Source organism: Aedes aegypti, chromosome 2 (genome assembly GCF_002204515.2).
Source record: "Aedes aegypti strain LVP_AGWG chromosome 2, AaegL5.0 Primary Assembly, whole genome shotgun sequence".
Lineage (NCBI taxonomy): Eukaryota > Metazoa > Arthropoda > Insecta > Diptera > Culicidae > Aedes > Aedes aegypti.
In genome coordinates, this window is record NC_035108.1 from 102,582,142 (window position 1) to 102,608,503 (window position 26,362).

Consider the following 26,362-nt stretch of genomic DNA (forward strand, 5'->3'; position numbering starts at 1 on the left):
TGCGGGAATAGTCATTACCTAACTGAATCCAGTGCTGTAATGATTCATTACGCAACGCTTTCTCATTACGCAACTGTTTTGAGTTGCGTAATGAATCATAACACAACAATTTCTCAGAAATTGTAAAATAATGGTGAATGCATTCCGATATAATTTCTGATACCCTCAAGTGGTCTCCTACGAAATTGCAAAAAATGTTGTACGTAACACGTTGCAGAACTCGATTTTTACAGCACTCGTCGTAATTATCCTACTCGGCAAGCCTCGTAGGATAAATTTACGACTCGTGCTGTAAAAATCATCATTCTGCAACTTGTTCCGTAAACTACTATTACCGAACCGTTCAGCTGTTGAGATTTCACAGGAATCCGTAAAGTAATTTAAGTGTGTAGAGTAAAGTGGGGCAAAAGTTCGAGTGGGGTAAGAGTTTCTTTTTAAGATTTCTAGCTCAATTCAAAACAAAACTTATAAATGTCATGGTGGTTCAAATGCTATTCAAGTAAGAGACTTTCACTCCAAATATCATAAAAATCGATTGAGATTTGGAAAAGTTATGGTTATTTGTTGTTTTTCGACGTGAATATTGTAATTTTTTGTCAAACTTTCGTTGCATGGAACCAATTGAAGATAAATTTTTTTTCAATATTTTATGTAACGGCGTTTCTAGGCCTATCATAAGGTTGCTTTGAGGTGTATAAGTTTTTGCATAAATGCTTGGAAACAATGTTTGGCCCATAGTGGGGCAAAAGTTCGAATCAGCGGGCAAAAGTTCGACCCATGTATAAACTCACGGAAAAAGTTGCAAATTGCCTAAAATCCACATATTATCTTCAAATTTAGCTAAATTTGTCTGATCGGGCGAAAAATGTTACCAAAAATTTACATTTCCACTTAGTTTTGTGAAAAAATGCTGTTTTTGAGTATATTACAATTAACCCGGTTTTGGGCAATTTTTTGATGAAAATTTAGTGTGTATTTTTCGGCAAACTTAAGTTCACGGCTGGTGTAAAGTATGCCTGTCATAAATGGATCGATACTTTGTGTTTTAGCCAGCGAACTTTTGCCCCACACTAGATTCGAACTCTTGCTCCACCGGTGAGGCAAAAGTTCGTTTAAGACAATCAATTTTGAAACTGTTATAACTAAAAATGGGTAATTATTTTGACACAAGTTTGTTCAGCAAAATTATAGCCGATATATCAAAGGTTCACTGTATGGTATTTGTTTATTTTAATTGCTATTGCTTTCCTGGAAACTTTGATTATACCACTAAGGTCGAACTTTTGCCCCACCTTACTCTATCTTGGAGGAATTTCTGACAAAATCCCTGGATATATCCTCGACAGAATTCATGGATAAATTTTTCTGGAGATATTTCTAGAGGAATTCTTGCAGGACTCCCTATACTGCCCCTCTTTGCACAACAGTCCCATGTTGGAAAACGACAAACTGAGAAAAAGACGATTGAAAAGTGGAAACAATTTCGCTCCATTTTGAGTCTATTTGGCCTAAAATGTGTTCAATTTCTACATATCACTGTTTGTTGAGTACACGAACAAACATAATAAATTTCTTTTGTATTTAAGTTGAACATTTGCCTTAAAATACACAAAAATCGTAGCGAGACTGTTATGAGATTATATACAACTAGTGGTCCCGGCAAACTTCGTCTTGCCATCAAGTAGGCTTTTGAAAAACGCTATGGATCGTCCCATACAAAATGACAGTTACGTTCACGCTCATTTTTTCGACTCTCCCGGTGAATATATTGGGATATTTATACACACAAACACGTCGGAACACTTAACGAACAAAACGGAAAAAATAATCATTAAAATCGGTTGACCCGTTCGGAAGCCATTTCGTGACATACAAACACCACTCCATTTTTATTTATATAGAAGATATAATATACCAATGTATTTGCATACCAGTCCCATCATGTTCATCGGCTCGTTCGACAGCTACTAAAACACTCATTGTTATTAATGCACTGGTTTTTCATTCGCTATTTATGTTCTTTGGCAGAAAAAATTTAGTTATTATAGTACAGTCAACTCTCTGTAACTCGATGTTAAGGCGACTATCGAGTTAGGGAAATATCGTGTTAAAGAACACAAAATCAGGGTAATTTTGGGTCAAGGGACCATCGAGGTATCCATGAAAACCCACATTTACTACACATTCTATAAATTGCTAATGGTTTTTATATGAAAATCTTGCTTTCGCGTTGAAAACACACTTGCACACTTATAAGCAAGTACTCCTTAAGTCAATTTTACCAGTTATCGAAAAACGCAAAAATAAGTATTAGTTCGATATTCCTAAGCCAGCAAAGAATCATTACAAAATTTAAATAAAAAAATGTAAAATGAACTTTATTTTATTTTTTGTTGCTAATTTATTTTTATTCCTCTCGTACCACCCAAATGATTACCTACGGACATAAAAGAAGATTAATATTTGTATACTGCCCATATTCGCATAACAGTCCCATGTTTATTAGAAATCCCATAGAATATGGGACTGTTATGCGAATAAGGACAGTATAAGCATCGTCTTAAATGAAAATCTGTAATGCATCGTAATTGAAAATGCATAATTATGTGTGATACCCACTAATTAAAAAATCTTTTCGTAACAACGTGAATACATGACATTTACAATGCCGTAAGCAAGTGTGTATTAGATACAGTCAAACCTCCATGAGTCGATATCTGAAGGGACCATAGACTCATGGAAACATCGAGTCATGGAACACAAATGCTTTGGAAAGCTGTTTGAGCGAATCATCATAGTTACCATGAAATTTTGTTTAAGTATGATTCCATGAGTCGATATTAAGACATAGAACATCGACTCATGGAGGTTTCACTGTATAATTGATTTCCCTTTACTTCGCTACACATTAGTGAATAGCTAGTAGTACCGAGAGACCGTATGTAGTACTGGAAGTGGTACCCATTCTGAGCCCGACCACTGTACGGACTTTAATGTGACTGTTATGCGAATATTTTCAAGATGGGACAACACAAATGGGGTTTGTTTTTGTACAAGTTAGGAACAAAGGCTACTTTTTTAGCAGTTTTTATCGATCTTCTGACGATGTTGAGTTGATTTATGCAAAAAACGCAAATCGGTCAAAAGTCGACATAGGACTGTTTTGCGATTTTGGGCAGTATAGCCAATATAGTTGTAGCGTTGGCACGCAGCTTTTCAGCAAGACCAAGCTGAGGGCATGGGTTCGAATCCCACCGGGCGAGGAACTTTTGGAAAAGTTCTCGACTTACTTGAGTACATATAGAGTATCTCCGTACCTGACACACGATGTACACATTCAAGAATGGTCAATTAGCAAAGGAAGCTCTCAGTGAATAACTGTAGAAGTGATCATCTAGGACAGGACGTGACAGCTCAACTAAGACTGCCCCGTTGTTTCTCAGTCGATAACCTTGACGATGCAAAAGCCAGTGCTACCAGTACCCTTTTTAAGCAAATCTTCTGAACAAATTTAAATATCAAGGCTAATAATTTGTTAGTTTCTTGCACGCTTCATTCATTCAATACAATAGAGGATGCTAGCTTTGAGAAAAATCAGGTTTATTATTGAAACCGACGATATTTTTAGAGGTAATTGAAACAAATACCATTATTTTGCTTTCAATTATTATTTTTTATTTATTTTAGCATTGTAGGAGCACTTGCAGTAAACTGGACATCGATTTTTTAAAGATTTGAAAAAAAAAAGATCTAATGCAAAATGTTTAAACTTTTGATGGAAACCCTAATTTATGAACTAGCAACACGGCCTTGCTAGCAACAAAGTGCCTTGTTGCAATTCAACTCAACGATGTGAAAGTAGGCCTTTGCCAAAACGACCATGGATCGATGCACGAGTTCACTAATTTGACGTTTGAGCGGTGCCGTATTCACTAGTTCCCATGGTCACATAAATAACACGGCATCGCTAAAACGTCAAATAATGAACCCGTGCATAGGTCCATTGAGGAGTGATCTTTTTTGACAGGCAATGAGCCTATGCATGCTATAAAACGTTTGACTTTTACTGTGCGCTCTGTTTTCAAGTTCATAGTGAGAGAGAGCGAGACAGCACCAACACACGGCGCACAGGAAAAGTCATACGAACAGAAGAATTTATGGCACGTACAGAGGCTCATTGGTTTCATTTTTGCACTATTACCTGACACGTCTTGTCTTAGGTTAGCATAAAAACACTGCACTGGGAAGTAGGCCTATCCCGGTTGGGACGTAACCGTAGAAACAGGGTGTTTATTTAAATCTGGATGAAAAATCGCGATTTTTGAGCGGTCACATGATTGAACTATATTATGGTCTGAACATGACCACATCACACCGGAACCGGTTCTGAAATACTCCGACCAAATTCGGCCAAATCTAATTGTTGGTCCTCTTAATGCTTTTGTGAATTGGAATGAATTGAACAATTTTAGAACGCCGCTCCTAGCTGCTGTAAGCTTTTTTTAGCTCAAAAATGTTTGTTCTCAAAAATTAGGAAAAGTAAGAAAATTTCAAATTTTTATCTCTTTACTCTATAAAATTAGAGCTCCTTTATCGATTGATCAAAAATGACCCCAATGCTCAAGGAATGTTAAATAGTTTGTGTAAAACTGCAGTGGAATAATTTTAGTTGTCATTATTACCGTTTTGATTCATATTACGGACACTTAAGGCTTCAGTGAACTTCAACTAATCGAAACATATATAAATTGAATCGTTCCCTATACAACTTTAGCCTAATCTGGCCTTGCAAACACTTGAATTTCGAATGCTGGGTGTAGATTTGGATTCCACAGCTTTAATTCACTTTAATCAACAAAAATGTTCGTCCTCTTCATGAATTTTATTCCGGACACAACCACACTTTTGCTTCATATTCCGGACACATTGATTCGAATTCCGGACAGCTCATGAAAAACACAATTAGAATAGTCGAATCATTAACTAAATGCACTAATCCGTTAGAAAGACGTCAAAACTAGTTGAACATTCTAAATTTTCATGGATTGCTATGTAACATGTTTATAAAAATCATCTTTCAAATTGGGAGCTTTTTGACGGCCCATTTTGAAACATTTCGAGTGAAATCTTTCCCATACAAAGTAGAGTATCCGGAATTTGAAGCTGTCCGGGATTCGAATCAAAACGGTACTTTTACTAGATCTTGATCCACTACGTCGATCCATCCACCTAGCACGCGGTGCTCCTCTGCGTCTTATACTCGCCGGATTCGAAGTGAAGACCGTTTTTGCGGTTTTTTTGTATTGCATTCTTAGAACATGCCCTGCCCATTGTACCCTTCCAGCCTTAGCGACTCTAGGGTCACCAAAGGGTTACGCCAGGTTGTGATACATTCTTATCAGGGATTGAATCCTGAGAAAATTGAGAAAATCTCTCACGTATCGCTCTCTGTAACTATCATAACATGCTGCACATTATGAGAGACTGTTTATCGTATACTGCTACAAGTTTGATCAGATTGGGGGGATAGTAGTGCATGATAAAACCCCTCTAAACATGCTCCAAGCCTGGGGGACACTGTTGTTATTGGAAGTTCGTGGATTGTTTATCGTGCCAGTAAAGAAAAACACCTATCCCCAACGGTAAACAAGCGAGAAAAATGGATTTTATCATCGCTCTCTCGTTGGGGCTCTCGCTCGCTGCTTCCATTTATCAGACTTGTTACACCTTGCGATACAATGACGATCGTGGACCGCAATAGATGGGATGTTTTTCTTTGCTTGCTTTGATCGTGCTTCATTCTCAAATGAGAGCGAATTCTGCAACGCCTGATTCTTATCCTTCACACACCGTTTTTTTCATATTCGGTCAGAAATATGCATGCTTACCCTCACACAAATTAATCGTAGCTGTTCAATATACTCCACTGCACTGTGACGTCACGCATCAATTTTGACAGGTACTGGTCCTGTTGTTTACAGTTTGGACTTAGTACTTTTTTCGAATCATTCTTAATTTCGTGAAAGTTTGCTGCGAGGAGAGGTCAAATCCACTGCAGATACCCACGGATCGTATTATTCTATCTTCCTCCCGTGGAAAATCGTCACCATCAGCATGCTGGTGATAGAAATGCGAAGATGAAAAAATGATGGAAAAAACGACTAAGTCCGAAACGTAAACAACAGGACCAGCAGCTGTCAAATAAGTGAGGTTAGGCTCGTCATATGCAGCGCTCTATTATACGTTTAGCTCAGAAATCGCTCATCAAGAACTTCAATTTCCCATTCCACAGAGTTCATCTCATCGCTGGAAAACTACATCGTAACGCACGTCAGCTGCGGCACCACGCATTCCCTCGCCCTGACCAACTGGGGCCAGGTGTTCAGCTGGGGATCGAACTCGATCGGTCAGCTCGGTCACGACACCGATCTGCAGACCTACACCACGCCACGGATGATCAAAACCATCGCAACGAAAACGGTGGTTCAGATCGCTTCCGGTCAGTTCCACTCGCTGGCCCTGACCAACAGCGGAGAATTGTTCTCATGGGGTGCCAACGGGTACGGCCAGCTCGGATTGGGCACGACCGGCGAGAAACTGGTCACTCCAACGCTGGTGAAATCGCTGGCCGGGATTCCGATTGCGTTCATCGCTTGCGGAGGTAATCACAGTTTCGCCGTTTCCAAGTAAGATTTTTCTGGACGATGGGTTAACGTGGGAAACGTTTGATGGTTTCTGCTTTCTGTTCCAGATCCGGTGCAATATTTGGTTGGGGTAAGAACACTTTCGGTCAGCTAGGGTTGAACGATCTCGTGTCCCGATGCTTCCCGCAGCAGTTAAAGACGTTGCGGAATCTGGGCGTTCGGTACATTAGTTGCGGAGATGATTTCTCCGCTTTCTTGACCCAGGAGGGAGGAGTGTTCACTTGTGGGGCGGGAACTTTCGGTCAGTTGGGACACGGCACGTGTAGCAATGAGATTTTGCCGAGGATGGTGTTCGAGTTGATGGGTAGTAAGATTACGCAGATTGCTTGCGGACGAAGACATACGTTGGCGTTTGTGCCTTCGAGGGGGAAAATTTACGGGTTTGGACTGGGCGGTGTCGGGCAATTGGGGGTAGGAGTTATCAGCAACTACAATACGCCTCAGATCGTACGAGGGCCTTGGGTAAGTTATAGGATTAAATTTGAGTTCCATTAGGGTTGTTCAAAAATTCGTTTTTGCTCCACACCAGTGTTGACCAGACTCATTTCCCCGAAATTCGCATTGTGAAGCCATGAACTGTTATAACTGTGCGTTGTATTCCTGAGATGGAGGGGGAGGTGGTTGGGCTTGAGTGTTGCACATGGGATCCGACAGTTTCGATCTCGGTGGGCCGCAATTCAAGTTTCGGTGAAATGATTCGCACTCACTCACTCACTCATTTCATTTCACCGAAACTTGAATTGTGGCTCTCTGGAATCAAAATTGATCGATTTTGTGTGCAGTACTCAAGCTTAACCATCTGCTTTTCTATCTTAGGAGGATAGAGCATGGTTGTAGTAGCTCGTGGCTTCGTAGTTCGGAAAATGTTATTTTCGGGGAAATGAGTCTGAACAACACTGCTCCACACCGCTCATTTGATTCTAGATCAAACAACTGAGACCGCACAAGATCGTCAAAGTTTGGATGAGAATTAGTATGGGAAAAGCAAGCAATTCATTCAATCGCTCATAGTGATTGCCGATGTGCTCTTGAGTGTTCGTTTTGGAATGATACTGTTAGATACATTCTTCAGCTACAACTCTGTCAAAGATTACTTTTAAATCGGACACTTCAGTAGGAACATGATAGGTCAGTGTAATATTGAAACGCAATCAATATGTTTTGGTTATATTAATAGTTTATTTAGATGATAAACGTGTAGCTACTTGTAAATTACGAGTGGGTTATATTGTTTCTTTCATTTTTAACTTATAAATAAGAATAACTAGCTTACCCAATATGGCTAGCCACGTTCCAACGGAATTTAGAATCTAAAACTATGTATGATCTTTCTAAGATAAGTATATATTTGAATTCCAAATTTGCAATTTCAGAAAAGAAATTTGCTTATTGATAATTGTAAAAGTACAGCTGTAGCTTCAAAGTAGAGATGGAAAAAAAACAATCCAAGCCGTTAAAAAGATCCGGATCACTCAAAAGTACGAGTGATCCGTGCCTCTTTTTTTGGAGAGAGTCAGTTTATTCCAGAGGCGCGTCCACATTCAAAACCATGGGTAGGACAAACGATAGCAAAATCTTTATGTCCAGCGAAGTTTCTCCAGTTATCCTTCCTGGCATTTTCGTATGAATTCCTTCAATAACTCATCCACTTTTACCCATGAACTACTGTTGTTCAATCAAGGTTTAATTCTGCAGTTCTTCCAAACAATTCCTCGAGTAATTTATGAGTAAAATCTTATTAGATATTTCGAAAATTTATTTAGGATTTCTCACAAGATAATACTTTTGTAATCATTCTAATAATTCCTACGACCTCTCCTAGACAATTTTCTTCAAGAATTCGTTTGATAGTTTTCAAGGAATTCCTAAAGGATAGCAGTTAGCAATTTGTTTAGGAATTCTTCCAAGATTTACTCGAGACCTTATGGGAGTTAATCAAGTGTTACTCTAGAACTCTATCAGGTTATATCAAATGTTACTTAAGGATTTATTTTTGTAATTATCTCATTTTATATAAAAAAAATCTCTTTATTTATGAAAAAAAATCCATGTCATTTTTTTTGGAAATGTCCCTGAAAAAAAAATTGGACAAATCATTTGAAGATTTGGCAAAATTTCAAAAGTTTCCTTGAAGAATTCCTGAAAAAATCCTAAAGAAATTTTAGTTTGTGAATTCTTCCAAATGTTATAGACGAGAATCTTGTAGGAATTTTTAGAAAAAAGGATGGTATAATCATTATAATCAATCCTTGACAAAATTCTGAAAGTATCTTTGGAAGAATCCCTGATGCAATCTCAGAGGCAATTTCTTTGATTATCCGTAGTAGATTTCCTGATTTCCTTAAACGAATCTTTTGGAAAGATTCCATAGCTTCCTATTAGAGTTCTTTTTGTTGTTTTGGTAACTCATTGGTTCCTTTTAGATCTCTCTTTGATTCTTGTCTAGTCTCTTTTAGGACTCTTTATTTCAGGCAAAAGGTCTCCAGAGTTCCTATTTTAGTGCAACTGAAAGGTCATCGGATGATATGTTATTTTGGTGACATCTACATTTGATTTGATATCAACTAAATTTGACTTGCATTCATAGCAATGGTGCAAACCAGATATCACCGAATCTAGAAACTTTCGGGTTAATTGTAAAACTATCAAACAAGCTGAAGTTTCATGGTATGAATCAATTTTCAACAATTCTGAAAGAATTTTTTCCAACAAGGATTCTTTCAGAAATTCTCCAAAATATAATCTTTTATATCTCTTTTAGGGGCCCAGACAGCCGTAGCGATAAACAGGCAGCTATTCAGCTAGACCATAAAAAGTCAATTGACAAAGTTTGCTCCCAGTTAATAACTGTGGAAGTACTCATAAGAACAGCTAAGAAGTATAATTTGTCCCCTTTGGGACGTAACGTACTGAAAAAAACCGAATTTCGAGTCGAGTCTAGTACACGACACTGAAGACGGCCTTACAGTTGAGGTCGAAATACGCGTATCTGTCAAAGGATACAAACTCTAGTAGAATTAAATGGTATAGTACTAAATTCGGTTTTTCATCTACTTATAGGTATTCTACTAAACAGCTCGAAGATTTATTATGAAAAATATTACTCTATTTTATGAATCATGGGAAATATGATCTAATCATTTTCTAAGAATACATAAAAATATCTTGGAGAAAATTTTACGACCATTTAGCTAAGAATATCTACAGAGTGTGCTTTGCTGAACAGATCGTTAGCAGCTTCTTCCAGGATCATCATAAGCCATTGCCAGCGGCACTACGCTAGTGCTGTGTATAACGAGCGAGCTTTCATAAGCTGCGTATACTCAATGCTAGCATCGTTTTTGGAGTAATCCACGAATTGTTTCAACGATTTTTTAGGAATTTCCTGATATTTCGTCATGCAATACAGTAATTAGTCAAGAAATACTTCTAAAAATACTGATGGCAATTTATCCATGAACATCTATATCTAGCTGAAGAAATTCTGTGGGAATAATGTTATTTCGTGTTGATTCATGGGTATGACAATCCTTTGACTGTCCTACCCAGGTATTTTTGTGCGTAGGACATGTCCTACCTGTCCTACCCACTTCCCGCGCCACTGGTTCATTCGATCAACATGAATCAGACAAAAAGTGACCTGGAAAACGAACGTACCGATTCTTTTCCCCTTTTCTCCTTCGTTCGTTTTCGGCTTTATTATAACTCTTGACACATGCCTTGCTTTGCGCGCCAGTCCACATGTGTAAGCAAAGTATTGTGCTGCTCCGTGCTCTCAGCGCTCTTAGCAAAGACAGACAAATTTGCCCCGCCCACTTGCATACAGGCAGATGTAAAGGCAGGTAGAGAGAAAATGTACTCACTCACGCTAAGCCTGCTCAACGCAGCGCATGTGTTAAAACTACACAGAATGAGGCAAACAATGCAGGACTCTCTGGCTGAGTGAGAATTCTGTGTAAGTCGCACTCATGCTATGTGTAATCGATGTGTTGGCTATTGGCTGTGCGCGGATCGATGGGAATGGAACTGTCAGTCATCTCCCGCGCGGCAGCAAACAGTTGGCCGTTTGTAAGATGGGGAGTTTTTAGGGATTTTTTCCAGCGAAAAGCCGGAAGATGGTCGCAAATGATAATGTTTTTCCACCATTTGCTTCCGCTTCGGCTATTCGAATGAAAAAATATCTGAAAAACTTTAAAATCGGAATGGAACATGGAAGCGAATTCCGCATTCCAAGCGTTCCTCCTCTGTGCGCATTTCACTCATTCGGTTTGTTTACCACCGTTTGCACAAAACTGTGTACAGCCCCCTTTGCACAGAATCTGTACTGCATGAAGAGAGGCCGATTTTGTGTACTCGGCACTCATTTCTGAGCGGATGAAGTTTAGCGTGCTTGACAATGACAATGGCAAAGCACATTAAGAGAAAAATAATCATCATCGTTTTATAAATTTCTAATACCAGTTTTTTTTTTTTTTTGCTCAAAAATGAAGCAATATTCAAGCTAATCTTCTTTGCACTGTACTTTCTATCTGTAATGCGATAATAGATTTTTATGAGGATTTCATTGAATTTGAACAAAAAAAAACTGGTTTTTCATTCTTGATGATTGCTGATGATTGAATGTTGGATTCTTGTGCCTTAACATGTTTGCTTCTGTTTTTAGGTTCGGGTGGGGGAAATCTGACAAGTAATCAGTACCTATGTCATGAGTTTCTGAGGAAGAATGTACGAAAAATGAAAAAGCGAAAGATACGAAAGGAACGACGCATGGCGCGCAACAGGGAGTGAACCGCTCTTTTTCCGCTCTCCCTTACATTGCGAGCCACAAAAGATCCGGTTTACTAACATTAGTAAGTAATTCGGATCGGATCCGTTCACCGTTCACTGAAATGCGCAGTTTCACCCGTAGAAGAGGTTTCAGGTTTCAAAGGTTTCAGAACATACTACGAGAGAAAAGAACGTTACCAAAAAAAATCAAAGAGCGTGAATGTTTTTTTTTATTAGAAACATTTTACACCATTTGGTGCATTCGTGTCTGAAAGTTCAAAAATATAACATTCAAAAAATATACATCGTAATCGCTATCATTTCTTTCTTGATCGTGTTTGATACACTTTCCATTCAGTGTCGACTTTCTGGCTGCCCTGGCTACACGATCGCTTCGGTACATTTGTGTTTATTCCACGACTGGCGTGAGGGGAGAACAGTCGTCTCACTTAGAGTGAGCGATTCCGACAGTCGAATGCAGTGAGAATGGTCACTAGGAATGAACTCGAGTGAACTCTCGCTGTATTCCGAGAGTCGGTGTATATCGACTGTGGTCGTTGTTTCGTGAGTTTTCCATCCCGACGAGAGTCGTAACGTCCTGGCCTATCGACTGGCTAAGAAATGAAGGTGAAGATGTAAGTTTCATTCAAATTATTTGAATTCAGGCATGTGCATTACCAAGTAGGTAAATCTATTGGGGTATTTGCCAAAATTTCACGCTTCCTTCTGAGGGGATGACGCGCCGCACTTCTCTTCTTTCTAGCGCTACGTCCTAAATGGGACAGAGCCTGCTTTTCAGCTTGATGTTCTTGAACACTTCGACAATTACTAAGGGTTTATTCACAAATTTCATAACGCCAAAAATAACCATTTTCGACACCCACCCCCTCGTAACGCTTTTTGTATGAACATTTTACAAATTTTGTATGAGCCGTAACAGCACGAGGACACCCACCCACCCCCTTCAGCGTTATGAAATTTGTGAATGGGCCCTAACTGAGAGCTTTCTTTGCCAATTGACCATTTTTGCATATCATATGATATCTAGAAGATATGCTATGTCCTGAGATGTCGAGAAAATTTTCTTTACCAAATGATCCTTGACCGGTGGGATTCGTACCCACGACCTTCAGTTTGATCTTGCTATCTGGTCCCCACATTTTTCTCACCCCGTTTACTTGATTCGTAAGAGAGAATAACATTGGGGATCATTCAAAAATGCCGTCCATCATTTGGGGGGTGGTGGGACGATTGGTTTATAGTGTGACATGTGTTTATATCAGGTATTGGGAAAAAGTGCAAAATAGGGGTCTGGAAGAGGATTTTGAAATATTTGAATCATTCCTTGCTCAAGGGTGGCGCGTCATTCCGTCAGAGGAAGGCCTCGTAAAATTTTGCAAGTGCCTTATGGGGAACAAATTAATCGCCGCGCGGCGTTTACTATTCAATGAATCTGACAATCAATATTTGGATGTGTTGAGTGGTTTTTATTTTGATCTCCGTGAGTGCAGCTCCAGTTATTCGTTTGATTTTAATTGTTTTGCATGTGCCATATCGTTTTATTTGTATCTTATGTTTTTAAATACCGGAGTGTTCCTGAGACGTTATTCTAGGATAACCTTTAACTAATTGGTCCAAGAATTTTGTAATTTACGGAATACGTCTAGGGATTTCCTCAAATGTTCATCAGGGAATCAATCAGAGATCATTCCAGGTGTTTCATAAGGAACTATTAAAGGTATTCTTACAGAACTCAACAAAAGTTATACCAGTATTATTCTAGTAATTCCTACAGCTTTTTCTGATTGTCTCGAAGAATCAATAAATTTCTACATTTTTGCAGCACATGAATACTGTAGCAATTTCTTTTTGGTTTTCTCATGTGATTCAACCAGGAAAGAAAGAAATGATTCGAACACATTTCTGAGATACCTTGGGGGCTGCCCGTAAACTATGTGGAAATTTTTCGTGTTCTTTTGTCCACACACAAAATTTAAAAAAAATCAAGATTTTTTCGGTGATTTATTAAGAGAAGCAACTTATCCCAAAATTATTTTATTTTGTTGATATCATTTGAAATCTGAGAAGAATCTATCTTTAAAATTGTACATTGGTTTTTCCATTATCCACTGAGATATTTCAGACTACGTTTTGACTCATTCAGACCCTCATTGAAGAATATCACATCTTCAGATAATCTCAAAGAATTTCACAAATAAATACTCTAAAGATTCTTTCAGTTTTCAGTCAGTATTTTTGCAGTTTTATGGAAAATTCCTCCAGGGATTTCTGCAAGGAAAAGAATATCCAGTAGATGATCCTTTAAAAGATTTGAGAGATATCCGGAACATATGCTGCCGAATGAAAATTGTATGCATAATATTTAATCACTGTAGATATGATCCAGTATTGCCAAGAAGAAGAAGATATGACCCTGTACAAACCCTGCAATTGTTGTTGTTAGGAATTTCTCATTGAAGCAAAAGTTAAAAAGATCCATTAAAATTTGAATTCCGCGATGTGTGTCAACATACACTTCGGAATTCCTCCACAGATTGTTTCGGAGTTTCTCTGGAGTCTAGACATTCATTCGGAGTTCCTCCAGCAATCCATCTGGGTTGCATCCAGCAATTCCTCTGGAGTTCCACTGGGAACTCCGCCGGAGTACCTCGAAGCATTCATTCAGAGTTCCTACAGGAATTTCACCGGAGCAACACCGGGAATTCCTTCGAATTTCCGTCGGGTTTTTCTACTGGGATTTTTCTCGGAATTTACTCAGGAGTTCACTTGAAGCTCCACCAGAAATTCCTCAAAAGTTTTTCCTGGAATTCGCAAGTTTTTTCTTAAATAATTCCTCCTGAGTTCCCACAGCAATTACAACGTATTTTTTCAAGGATCCCTTCAGATTTTACTACAGGAATTTCTTTAAAAGTTCCTCCAGTAATTTCTTTGTAAGTTCTTTCAAAAATTTCACTGTGAGTTCCTCCAAAAAATACTCCGGGAGTGGTTCAAGCATTCCCCCGACAGTTCCTCCGAAAATTCCTTCGGTTGTGTCTTCATAAATTGGTTTATAATTTTTCCGGTTATTTCTACGGAGCTCTGCCGGAAATACCTTCAGGAGTAGCTCTCCTTCGGATTTCCTTAAGGGGTTGTGTTAAATTTCATTATCAGGTTGGCCAGCTACACTACAGAATCTAAACTCGGAGTAGATGATGCGTCCTGTCTTGCGTGCAAGTTCCTTCTGGAATTCATTCAAGGATTACTTAGAGAATTCCCACAGCGAGCTGTCCTGCTCGATCAAACATCAATGAAAGATTACAAGAGTTCGTTGCCATGATATAAACAATGAGGCCAATAATAGTCATAAGCATTCCTTGATAGATTTACAGATGAATTGTTCATGAAAATCACCACTCTGAAAATATTTTTAAACACAATAGTAGGGATTTTTGGGATTGCACTGTTACTGTGCTATATCTACCAGTATTCTTCCAATTTTTGTAGCAACTACTTATTCCATCAGTTGATCTATCGATATCCGTTGTTCTACCGAATCCCTGAAAAAAAAAACTTAATGGAAGCACTGAAGAATTTTAGTAAAATTCTCTGCAAAACTCGGTTGTGTAGTTACTTAAAGAAATTCAAAAAAAAGGTGTATAGAAGAATTTTCTAGAATTCTGCCAGATCCTTAAAAATCTTCATAAAGAATATATTTTAGAAATCTGGGGTAATTTCCTATATAATTTTGAAAAGAGATTTGGATGAACGACTTTTCGGATGAATTTTCAGGGAAATGCCATAATACTTAATAATATCCATGTAGGAATTTCTTAGGAAATAGTCAGAGCAATTTTTAGTGGAATTCCTGGTCATATCCTTGGTTCATTCTTAGAGTGATTTTTGAATCCCTTTTTTTTTTTGTTAAATTTTATATTGTGAAAATGAGTGTTGTAAAACTATCTAAAGGCTGATTTGCTGCTGTGAAAAATTACTCGTATGAAATTGTCAAAAAAATCACCTTTCTTTGACCGCAGTATGCAGTTGAGAAAAAATGTCATTTCAAATGGGGCTCTGTAGGAAATTTCGTGACCCATTAAGTCAAAAAATTTCTTTACTTTTCTTGAGCGGAACAGCATACTTAGCTTAGGCCTAAACTATAGCTAAAGTTGGAAAATAGTTCTAAATGGTATTCCTGTCGAAATATATAAAAAAGTCAATAGAATTGTTGTAGATTTTTTTTTCAAATCTTCTTAAGAAATTTACCTTAATGTGCTTCAAATAGTTTTCCAGCATTTTCCAGGATGTTCTCATATCTCTAGGAATTAGTCCTCTAAATTTTTCGTTCAGAACTTAATAAAAAAATAAATATTATCAGGGTGGCCACCGAACCGGGAAAAACGGGAAAACCGGGAAAAAGACGGGAATTTGAATCCACCGGGAAAAAGACGGGAAAAACCGGGAATTTGAGATGGTCACCGGGAAATTCATTCTGAACGAATACCGGGTACCCCCGTTGGTTTGACCACTTTTAATTTGAACACTTTTCAATTTGAACCCCGCTAATTTGCACATCGTTCAAATTAAAAATGGTTCAAACGTCAAAAATCACATGGCACATAGAGTGAACTGTCAAGCACAGCTGATAATGAGATTGTTTACTATTCTGATGAAACCTCTAAAAACAACTAAATATGAGCATTACTGTACATAAAGGTTACAAATTTTATCAAAAAGAAGTTGCGTTAATGTAAATGTTCTCTTTGCGGAAAGTGACTCAATAGGATAACGTACAAAAAGCAAGAATTGAATCCAGCTTCGGAAGCAGTAGTATGAGAAACAGTACTTTACAATGAAAGCAGTTTGCTCTTATGAAATGGATTAATCTTGTATTTTGACTTTAATATTAATCACAGAACATCGTTAGTGGTCGCGCATACGTTTGCCTCAATCACGTTTACAGAAGCAAGTCTTTCGAATGATAGGGTAAATATTCACTTCGGCATCTCCACGATTCCCCCTGCTGAATTGAATTTAATGTGCAAAGAATAGGAGTCGGCTCCCTACATATAGTCTCTACACGAGGTCGCTTGTCTTGTTGTATTACCGTGGACCATGATCCATAGTGGCCATTACCTCACAGAGGAACAAGATTGCCATTCTAGATGTTTAGAATTTTTGCAACGTTTTTTTTTTTTCATTTACAGGTAGTAAGTACAATTAATTCGATTTTTAAGTAAATACATTGACGGGTTTTCAAAGTTTATTTGAGCATTTATTAGAATAAAAATATTACCAATAACAATTCCGACCAGGGACAGTCATAACAATATTGAATCAACATTCTCTACGCCGTTTCCACTCCAACTCGATCAGCTTGGTTTTTACATTATTCAATCTTGTGACTTCCAGTACGTCCCCTTTTTCTTCCATAAAATTGATGAGATAATCCACACTTTCGATTGCCTTGTCGTGTTTTTCACGATCTTCATTACATTCCACAATTTGAATGGCACTTTCAGTAATCGTGTCATGTTGTTCAATCTCACTTGTAGAATCATGTAAATCCGGAGAGGAATCATCACTGGAATCAGCATGACGGTTAATAATGTAATCCACGATCTCTTGATCTGTATACAGATCGCAATCTCCAGTAATTTTGCAGCCATTCAAATCATAGACACTATCATCCAGCCATTGCTTCACTTCATCGGAAGATTGATGTTCTTCTAAAGCGTTAGTAAAAGAAGCCACTAAGGCTAAAACATCAGCATCAAGAGAGTCGTCTTCGTCGCTATCCAAGATAAACTGTGGATACTCGTCGATCAACTTTTTCCATGATCCTTCAATAGTTTTGCTGGATATTTCCTCCCACGATTGGTGAAGCCAGTTGATTACTTCACGCAATGAAATTTTCTTCAGCTTCTCTTCGAAATCCAAATCGTCGTTAGTCAAAAGTAAGTGCAACATTAGCTTCTTTTTATAACGTTTCTTGACCGCATTGAGGACTCCCTGATCCATGGGTTGGCCGATTGACGTGACATTTGGAGGTAGATATACAACTTTTATCTCACCATGCTCAAGAGTATCACCACCATCGTGGTGTGCCGAACAGTTGTCAAGCAAAAGTAAAGCACGCGGTTTGCGGTTATTGATTCTTGCAAATGCTTCAACTGAAGGCACGAATTGATCAAAGAACCACTCCCTGAAAAGTACCCTGTTCATCCATGCTTTCTTCGAACTTTTGTAGTAAACTGGAAGCAACGATTTGTCCTTAGGCAGGCTCCTCGGATTTTCAGCAGTTCCCAAAAGCATCAGTGGCAACTTGTTTGATCCGTCGATGTTGCAACATGGCATGAAAGTGACGCGGGATTTTATCACTTTCCTCCCTTCCGCTATGTCTTCATCGTGCAATGTCAGCGTTCGAGATGGTAATAGTTTGAAAAACAGTCCTGACTCGTCAGCGTTATATATCTCATGTTTCTCGTATCCCTTCGACAAAATGATCTGCATTAGGTAGTCTTTGAAGGAAGTGAATGCTTCTTCATCTCCGGAAGCTTTTTAACCCGAGACAGTAAGCATGCGCAAGCCATAACGTTTACGGAACCTATCATACCACCCATTTGTAGCGGTGAACGTCACATCTTTCGAATATTTCTGCTTTTCCTGGAACATCGAGAATAGCAGCTCCGCTTTGGCTTTTACTGCGTCTGGCGTAATTGTGTGCTTTTTATTTCTCTCCTGCAGCATCCACACGAACAGAGCTTCCTCCAAATCGACAAATCTTGCTGTTTTGGTAGTGCGCCTACCAGAGACTCCGCTTTCTCTATACCGGCTTTCAGTTGTTCTGATCGAGTCCCTATTGCGGGAAATGTACAATACTGTAGACTTGCAGACGTTGAACCTACGAGCAATTTTTTCAAGGGAAGTTTTTCCTACATCCAGTTGCTCGATCACTTCCAGCTTCTGCTCCAACGTAAGTGTAACATGCTATCTTTTTTTGTTCACAGCAGTCCCTACAGTTTCCTTGTTTTCACCGGAAAGCAACCTACAATTTAAGTTGAGATGAAAATAAATCATGCACTAAATTAAAATTTATGAAATTACTTGCCTTTTCTTGCCTTTATCAGCTTCCATTATAACTTTTACAACAAACTAAATAATCAACAAGTTTATGACGACGGTGAGTTCTTTTTTTTTTCAAAACAATAACAAAGAATACGGTTCCCAGAAAACAACAATATTGGGATGTACAGGCACAGACAAACAGACGTCACACTCTGATCATTGTGCATCGACCACCTTTTTAACGGTCGATTCAAAAATATGGTAGGTGGCCGATCCGCCATCTGCAGCGCTCGCGTCGTTTCTGTTCGCATTTGACGTTTACACACTACCGCCATCTGTTGGCCTGTTGGCCAAACAAACCGATTTTAGCATTGGGCGTACATGTCCTCGTGACTATGGTTTTGATCGAGATTTGTTCTAAGTGTTACGTCTGTTTGTCTGTGGTACAGGGTTACCAGTTGTTCAAATTAAAAATGAACCCCGTTAATTTGCATGAGTTCAAATTAACGGGGGTGCACGGTATCTTCAAGCTCCTAATCTACAAACCACCAAAAATAAGTTGTAGAAAGTTGATATGGTTGATAGTATTGCCATTAGGCATCTGAAATCTTGAACAAATAATATTTAAACATTAATGATTTAATTTCTTGTACAAATAGTCTATTTTGCCATACTAAACTTCTTGTAAGATGTAAAAATTGGGCATATCTATATAAATTAAAATGGAATGGTGTTTGTATGTTGCGAATTAGCTTGAGAGCAGGTAATTGTTTTTTTTTTGCTCAAGGGCTCCAACGTGTTTATGTGGAATAACATATTTGAAAATCCTCCGAGTAAGTTGAGAAAATGGGTAACGGGAATAGAAGCAAAGAAGTGTAGAAGCAACCTAGTTTTGAGATAATCGACTTTGAAGTTTTTTTTTCAATTTTTTTTTTTTCATTTCATACTAATTGTCCAAGAACCAAAAAAAAAACAAGCCAATCTCCTATAAAATTATATTTTTTTTTCGTTTTTGGCAGAAAAATTACCTGAAAATTCCGTCGAAAAGCTTGAACAAGAATTTTTAGTATATTCGATTTAAAAACCGACCAAATTGTCCCCATTTTGCGTTTGGGTCCCTCAATGAAAAACCGGGAAAATTTTGAAAATTATACCGGGAAAACCGGGAAAAAAGCGGGAATTCCAAAATGGATATTTGGTGGCCACCCTGTATTATCTACTAGCATCCAAGGAACTTATTCAAGATTTTCGGGTAAGATTTCTGCTTGAGAAAGTCGCTTGTAAAAACTTGGTACATTTTGCCCCGCCCTTTACTTTCTAAATAATATCCTGTTTTCGATTAATTTTGTTTACGAACAAATCTCATTTCGCACAAAAAAATCTTCAGTATTATCAGTATTGAAACTAATGGATTGTTAAAATTTGCCAGAATAATAAATATTTGATTGAAAACTGCCAAAATTATAAGCTTTTCATGACAAAGGACAAATTTATACATTTTTGTGATTATTTCGAGAATTGAAACGAATATTTTTACGGTTTTTATTGTGGTGGCTATTTGAAGCAACATCTAGATACTAGATATTAAACTACTGTTTATGAGGTCAAATTCGGGGTGGCTCATATTGACCCGTATGTTCATATTGCCCCCATTGTTCCTAACTATATTGTACATGGTACACTTCCCGCACTTTTTAACGGGATGGGGTAAGTAGATCAAGTATTATTATCATATATTAGCAAACTGATGGTACGAATTTGAATATGTTTTAATATCTCCGCTTGTTGTTTTCCTTTAACTTTCTTTCATTTCTACCTTAAATTTGTCAAACTGACCAGAGACCAATTTTATAATTTCACCTAACAGTTTTTTACAGTTTCCCTGATGTAAAAAAAATCAATACAGTCATCTCTTCCTAACTCGATATTGAAGGGACCATCGAGTTAGGGTGGTATCGAGATACAGAAAACAAATTTTAAAATTTTTGAAATTATGATTATTTACTATTTTAAATTAAATGTGAAAAACAGTAAATTTTTAGTACATTTAACAACGTGACACTTTTCGCATAGTCTTCAAAAATTCAATGTTTTATCACCCTGAAATGACTTGTCAACCTTCATTTTACATTTTACTATCACTTCTTCTTCTTTCTGGCGTTACGTCCCTAGTGGGACAGAGCCTGCTTCTCAGCTTAGTGTTCTTATGAGCACTTCCACAGTTATTAACTGAGAGCTTACTATGCCAATGACCATTTTTGCATGTGTATATCGTGTGGCAGGTACGAAGATACTCTATGCCCTGGGAAGTCGAGAAAATTTCCAACCCGAAAAGATCCTCGACCGGTGGGATTCGAACCCACGACCCTCAGCTTGGTCTTGCTGAATAGCTGCGCGTTTACCGCTACGGCTATCTGGGCCCCATCACTATCACTATAATCCTAATTATCTAATTTATGAAATTTATTAAAAATTTTAGAATATTTGAAAATTTTCATGGAAATATCGAGTTAGAGAGGTATCGACTTACAGAAGGATCAAAGTGTGCTAAATTGAAGGGACCGCGCATAGGGGAAACATCGAGATACAGAATATCGAGTAAGGGAGAGCTAACTGTATTGCCAAATTCAAACAAAATGTTTGGTGGTTTATGTAAGCTGAATTGCAAAAGAGCAAAATATACCAATTCTTCAATTATTATCGTACGTTTTTTGACCTTATAAATTGTTCTAGACAGATGATACAAATATTTTTCAGTTTGTTATAAAGAGTACATGTAATTGATATTTTTAAACTACGAATGTTTTTCAAAAAAATCATGTGGCATAATTCTACAGTACTTCTGTATAGCTTATGTGTATGAAATGGATGAATTTTCTCCAAAATGTTCTTACTATGTAAAAAACCATGGTGGGGTAAGTGGGTCATTAGGCGCAAATTTTCAAGTCCTTCATACACAATATATAACAATCAGATAAATTGAAATAAATGACGATTTGAAGCATATAAGTCCCTAATTTGTTATTCACAAAAATGAATTACATTATTCACCTTATATTGAGCTAAGATGAAGTTAATTTTTGAATTTTCTGTATCCACTTACCCCACCATATTTTACATGGGGCCAGTTTGTAAAATCATAAATAATGTTTTTAATGTCATTGACACAAAGTTCTAAAAATTTCAGCTGCAGCTTCATTTCTATCTGAATTTCCCGATTGAAGCAAATTTCCCGATGGTTCAACTCCCGACTTATGAGTGGACGCCCTGTACTTTGAGAATCCCTTTTTAAAATTTTTAAGAATTTTTTGAAAAATCATTATCCCCTTTTATCCTTACAGTGAACCCTGGTTTAACATTCTAGAGATACTAAAGAGTGCTTCAAGCGAATAGTTGGCAGGTTCTTCAGGAACTTCTTTTCTGATTCCTCGAGTAAATAGGAATATTCCCGGTGACTCTTCCTGGTATCCTTCCAAAATATCCTCCAGAGATTCCCCACCAATTCTTCCATAAATTCAACCAGAAATTCCTCCAGAGTTTTTCAATGGATAAGAGAAAATTTACAAAATTTATTCCAGGAAATCCAACGCAACCTCAAGCAATTTCCACTAGGATTACTCTAAAAACTTTCCTAGGGAATATTCTACTGATTTCTCCACTAGTTACTCTAGCAGATCATTCAAAGACTCCTACAGGAGTTCTTCTAAAAAATCCTCAAGTTCATTCGTTTTTGAAAAGAAAAAAAAATCATTTTGGAATTTTTCCAGCCTACGAGAATTCTTCTCGAAGTTCCTACACCGAATTTTCCAGTTATTCTTCCAACAATTGTTGTTCATATATGCTTCTAGAAGCCTTTCACGGTTTCTACCAGAAATTGCTCCAAAAATTCGTCCAGAAATTATTGCTCGGGGATTTAAAAGTTTATCGAAATAAAAAGAGGAACATTTTTAAAATCTAAAGATATTCCTAGAGAAATCTTTGGAGTTTTTTCTGGGGTTATGCATAGGAAAATTCCAGGTTAAATTCTTGAAGGTATCTTACACAAAATTCTTCGAGTTAATCCATAGGAAGTTCGTATAAGAATTACTGAATGAAATCCTGAAGAAGTTTAAGATTTAATCTTGGGAGTAATAACTGGAAGGAACCAAAGTTAAAAATCTGAATGACTTTCTGATTAAATGCGTGGAAAAAAGAGTCAAACAGTCAAACGAGCAATAATATTTGTCATAATTCCAAATAAATCATAGATATATCGTTTTACAAATATCTTCCCTTTCAGAAAATTTACTGGACTACCTCCAAGAATAAACCTGGTAGCTCCTTCCGATATCTCTCCGGGAGTTCCTCTTGGAATCACACCGGAAATTGCTCCAAAAATTCCTTCAAGATTTCCTACACGAATTTTTAAAGGGTCCCTTCGCGGAAAATTCTCCAGAATTTCGATAAATTTCCATCAAGAAAACCTAAGTACACCAGAAATTCCTATTCCTCCGTACTGTCCATAACTGCATATTTGTCACATTCGACATTTTTTAATTTCGAGTTAATACTGTGGAACGCCACCAAATCATGAATATTTTCGACCAACTCAATAAAATCTTTGAGATTTTTCTAGGAATTTCGAAAAAAAAAAATACCAGGTTGTTTTGTCACATAGCTAAATACCGTGACATGCTCTATTATTTTCAAGTCTTTTATGTTTTATATAGTAGACCGTTTTATATACTTTGCATAAAAAATGTGATTTGAACCATTTTGAAAATTTTAACCATAGTTATAGTTGATGTTGTTAAACATATCAGTGTTCCAAATACCGTGCATCTGACCCCGACTGCTGAGTCACATTTTGAAACATCTCTCAATTGAAGAAACGAAGCGCATCAAAAATAAAACTTCTGTATCGAAGAACGTATTGAGGTTTGCATGATTGATTCGGGAAATAAAATATATATTTAACTTCGCCATTTTGGAATCAGTTATAAATATAACACGGTATTTGGAATACATAAGCAACCGTGCCCTAATACCGTGTATTGGCACCAGGCGATTACATTCTAACATTATTTTTGCTTTTTTGTGTGTGCAACTTTAGTTCAAGTTTGTCATGGCTTTCTAAATACTACTTAATGTGCTAACGTTTGTGACAATTATTTAGAAAAATAAATAATATAATATGCTAGAAATCCACATAATTCCCAAATACACGGTATTAGGGAACACACGGAATTAGAGCAGGTCACGGTATAACCGCATAACAGTCACATTGGGATTATGCATGGGCCTCATAATGAAATTTCTATCAGAATAATTTGCTGTTTATTCACCCAATATGCGATATGAACACAATTCCAGCTTAAAATAAGTATTGTCGAGCTCTTGGTAATTTTTAGAAATTTTAGTTCCTTTCCATACTAGCGTAAAATCAATACTTGGTCCATTTACTCAATGCCTACTTTTGTCGAATGTTACGAATATGCAGATGCAGTTATGGGCAGCGTAGGAGTTCCTGAAAAAATACAGAGAAGTTCTTAGAGAAATACTTGAAGGAATTCTTATAGGAATCCCGGAAGAATTTCTGGTTTACTTCGGAATTTTTGGAGGTAGTTATTAGGAATTTTTAAAGTAATTCAAAATTTATATACACCATCATTCTTGTTTACGGCGGAACCAACTTTCGATCGAATCCTATTCGTTCGTATCCACGGCCCACTTGGTTTTGCTGGCGAAAACGGGAATGCAAAACGGTTTTTGATCGAAAGAGCATTCGAACGTAAACCAGCATAGGGGTGATAGACCGTGAACTTCGTGAGAAAATGCACACGTACCTACCCGGAGGCAGATCCAGAGGACAGTTCGGTGGTATCATCACTTCCCGGTGGCTCATTCTGTTGTTTCAGCTTGCATAAGTACGGCGCGCCAATGCGATTGGTTTGTTCCTATGAATTATTAGAATATAAAATAAGTGATTTAACGGCAACAAATACAAGTATTTACCTCAAATCCACAAAGCAAATCCGAGAACAATTTTGTTTCACTTTGTTGTGGTTTCAAAGTTTGATTGTATACAAGGGACAAAATGCGATTAGGGCGAATTAGGTTTCATCTTCACCCACAACAAAACAACAATTTGAGCTTATTTGAAACTGATTTCGAAAACATGTTGCAATTAGATTTGAATCGATATGTATTAAATTACACATCGATAAATCTCTGCAAAAGATGAATGGTTTACAAGAAACCAGACTTAAACGCTCAATGTTTACAAATTTAATTTCGCCCTAATCGCAAGTGATGCAGCTTATCATGATTGACGTTTCTGCTGATGAACACATCTAAACGTGAGATTCACTTTGTCGCTCGCATAGAAATGAACTTCTCACCTCATTCGAGTCGACTCTCGGAATCGCAATCAAAAGTTCATTCGAGAGCGAAGTGACTATTCTCGACTCCTCTCACTCCAGTCGTGGAATAAGCACAATTGTCTTCTGTTGTGCCACTATTTGTCTCGGTTGACAACCGTCTCTTCCCGGTAGATTCGATTGTTTCACTCGCATGTATATCACCGCTGTTGCTGTTACCGTCGTCGTCGTTGTTGCTCTCGTCCCCGTCGTCATCGTCATTCTCACTTGAGTCATCAGCAGAATGAACCGATGGAGCGTCGCAGTTGTTGTTTTTGATTGTGCTTTCTTTGACAGAGGTAGATGGTACACGCTGCGAACTGGACTATCGAAATTTATACATTTTGCCTTATGAAAGATGGAACGATTATCGCAATACGAACGCTTTATGTATCGTTTTAGCATCACACCACACCAAGGCGTCGATAGGCGCGGGGTGTACGCACGAGCCTATCGATCGCAAGGTCCTTGGTTCGATTCTAGGTTGCCGCGAAAACTATTTTTGTTTTCAAAATTTCGGTTTCATAAGGCAAATTTATGAATTTCAACCCGATTCCTTGTGGCGAATTTTCATAAGGGGTTCCTATGTTTATCGATAGTCCATTTGCCTGAGTGTACTTGAGAATAGGATTTTGCTGTTGTGACTGGTGGTGTGCGTTGCTGTTGATTGGTATCGGCATTCGGGTAGCTAATATAGCTGCGGTGACCGTCCACGGTAACGTATGACGGCAAGGGTTTTTCTATCTTCATTCGCAAAACTCTAACACCGTTCGGGACCCCAGGGAAAAAAATCTTCCAAACGTCGTTTTGGATAGAACTTACCTTGCCGTACTGTTGCATGAAGTTGGTGATTGCCGTGTTGGACATTTGCGGCGGGAGGTCGTGGATCTTCACGACAGTATTGGGGCCATCTACGTACACCGGGACAAAATAGTCCCTTCCCTCGTAAACGAAGGAATGTTGCTTGTGTAGTCGTGGGGCCAAGCTTGCGTTATTCATTTCTATGAACACGCAGTTCTCGAGGTGGTGTAGCTGGATGCTCTTCACGTCGTTCCTCGACCTGATCAAGAACCGGACGTTTCGGTAGGATACTAAAGTCCACTACTAATGTATTTCTCCTATACGTAGACATTTTGCGTCGAACACAAAATTCTACCGCAATAGATGCAGCGAAAACTCGATAAACCGGAGCTAAGTAAAAATACGTGTTTCGCGAACGGAGAACGGTTGCCAACTGGGCGTGAATGTTGTCTAGACATTTATATAGAAGTTAAGGGGGGTCTGTAGCCTTAAAGTTACGCTTTCGCTTCATATGCGGAAGGTCATGGGTTCAATTCCCAGCCCCTCCACAAAAAAAAACCCGTCCAGCCACCAGAAGACGCCTCACGGAGGACCGTGCGTTGGGGAGCACATCCATCCTCCGCCAGT

The 26,362-nt window shown here is 38.0% G+C and overlaps 1 protein-coding gene and 1 long non-coding RNA gene across 6 annotated transcripts in view; one reads left to right on the forward strand and one right to left on the reverse strand.

Moving 5' to 3' along the window:
• Positions 1 to 26,362, forward strand: part of LOC5567090 (probable E3 ubiquitin-protein ligase HERC4) — a 75,641-nt gene that overhangs the window by 34,131 nt on the left and 15,148 nt on the right. For all 4 annotated transcript variants that reach the window (XM_021841756.1, XM_021841758.1, XM_021841757.1 and 1 more), the window contains exons 4-5: positions 6,293 to 6,686; positions 6,752 to 7,166. In XM_021841756.1, coding sequence (XP_021697448.1) covers positions 6,293 to 6,686; positions 6,752 to 7,166 — 809 coding nt within the window. The remainder of the gene's footprint in view (positions 1 to 6,292; positions 6,687 to 6,751; positions 7,167 to 26,362) is intronic.
• On the reverse strand, positions 23,984 to 25,249 carry LOC110675851. 2 transcript variants are annotated; one of them, XR_002499848.1, is made up of 3 exons: positions 24,531 to 25,249; positions 24,362 to 24,472; positions 23,984 to 24,042 (listed from the first exon to the last, which is right to left on the reverse strand). It is a non-coding gene; the product is annotated as an uncharacterized LOC110675851 (long non-coding RNA). The 2 variants fall into 2 exon arrangements; XR_002499849.1 differs by having other exon boundaries at positions 24,001 to 24,042; positions 24,366 to 24,472.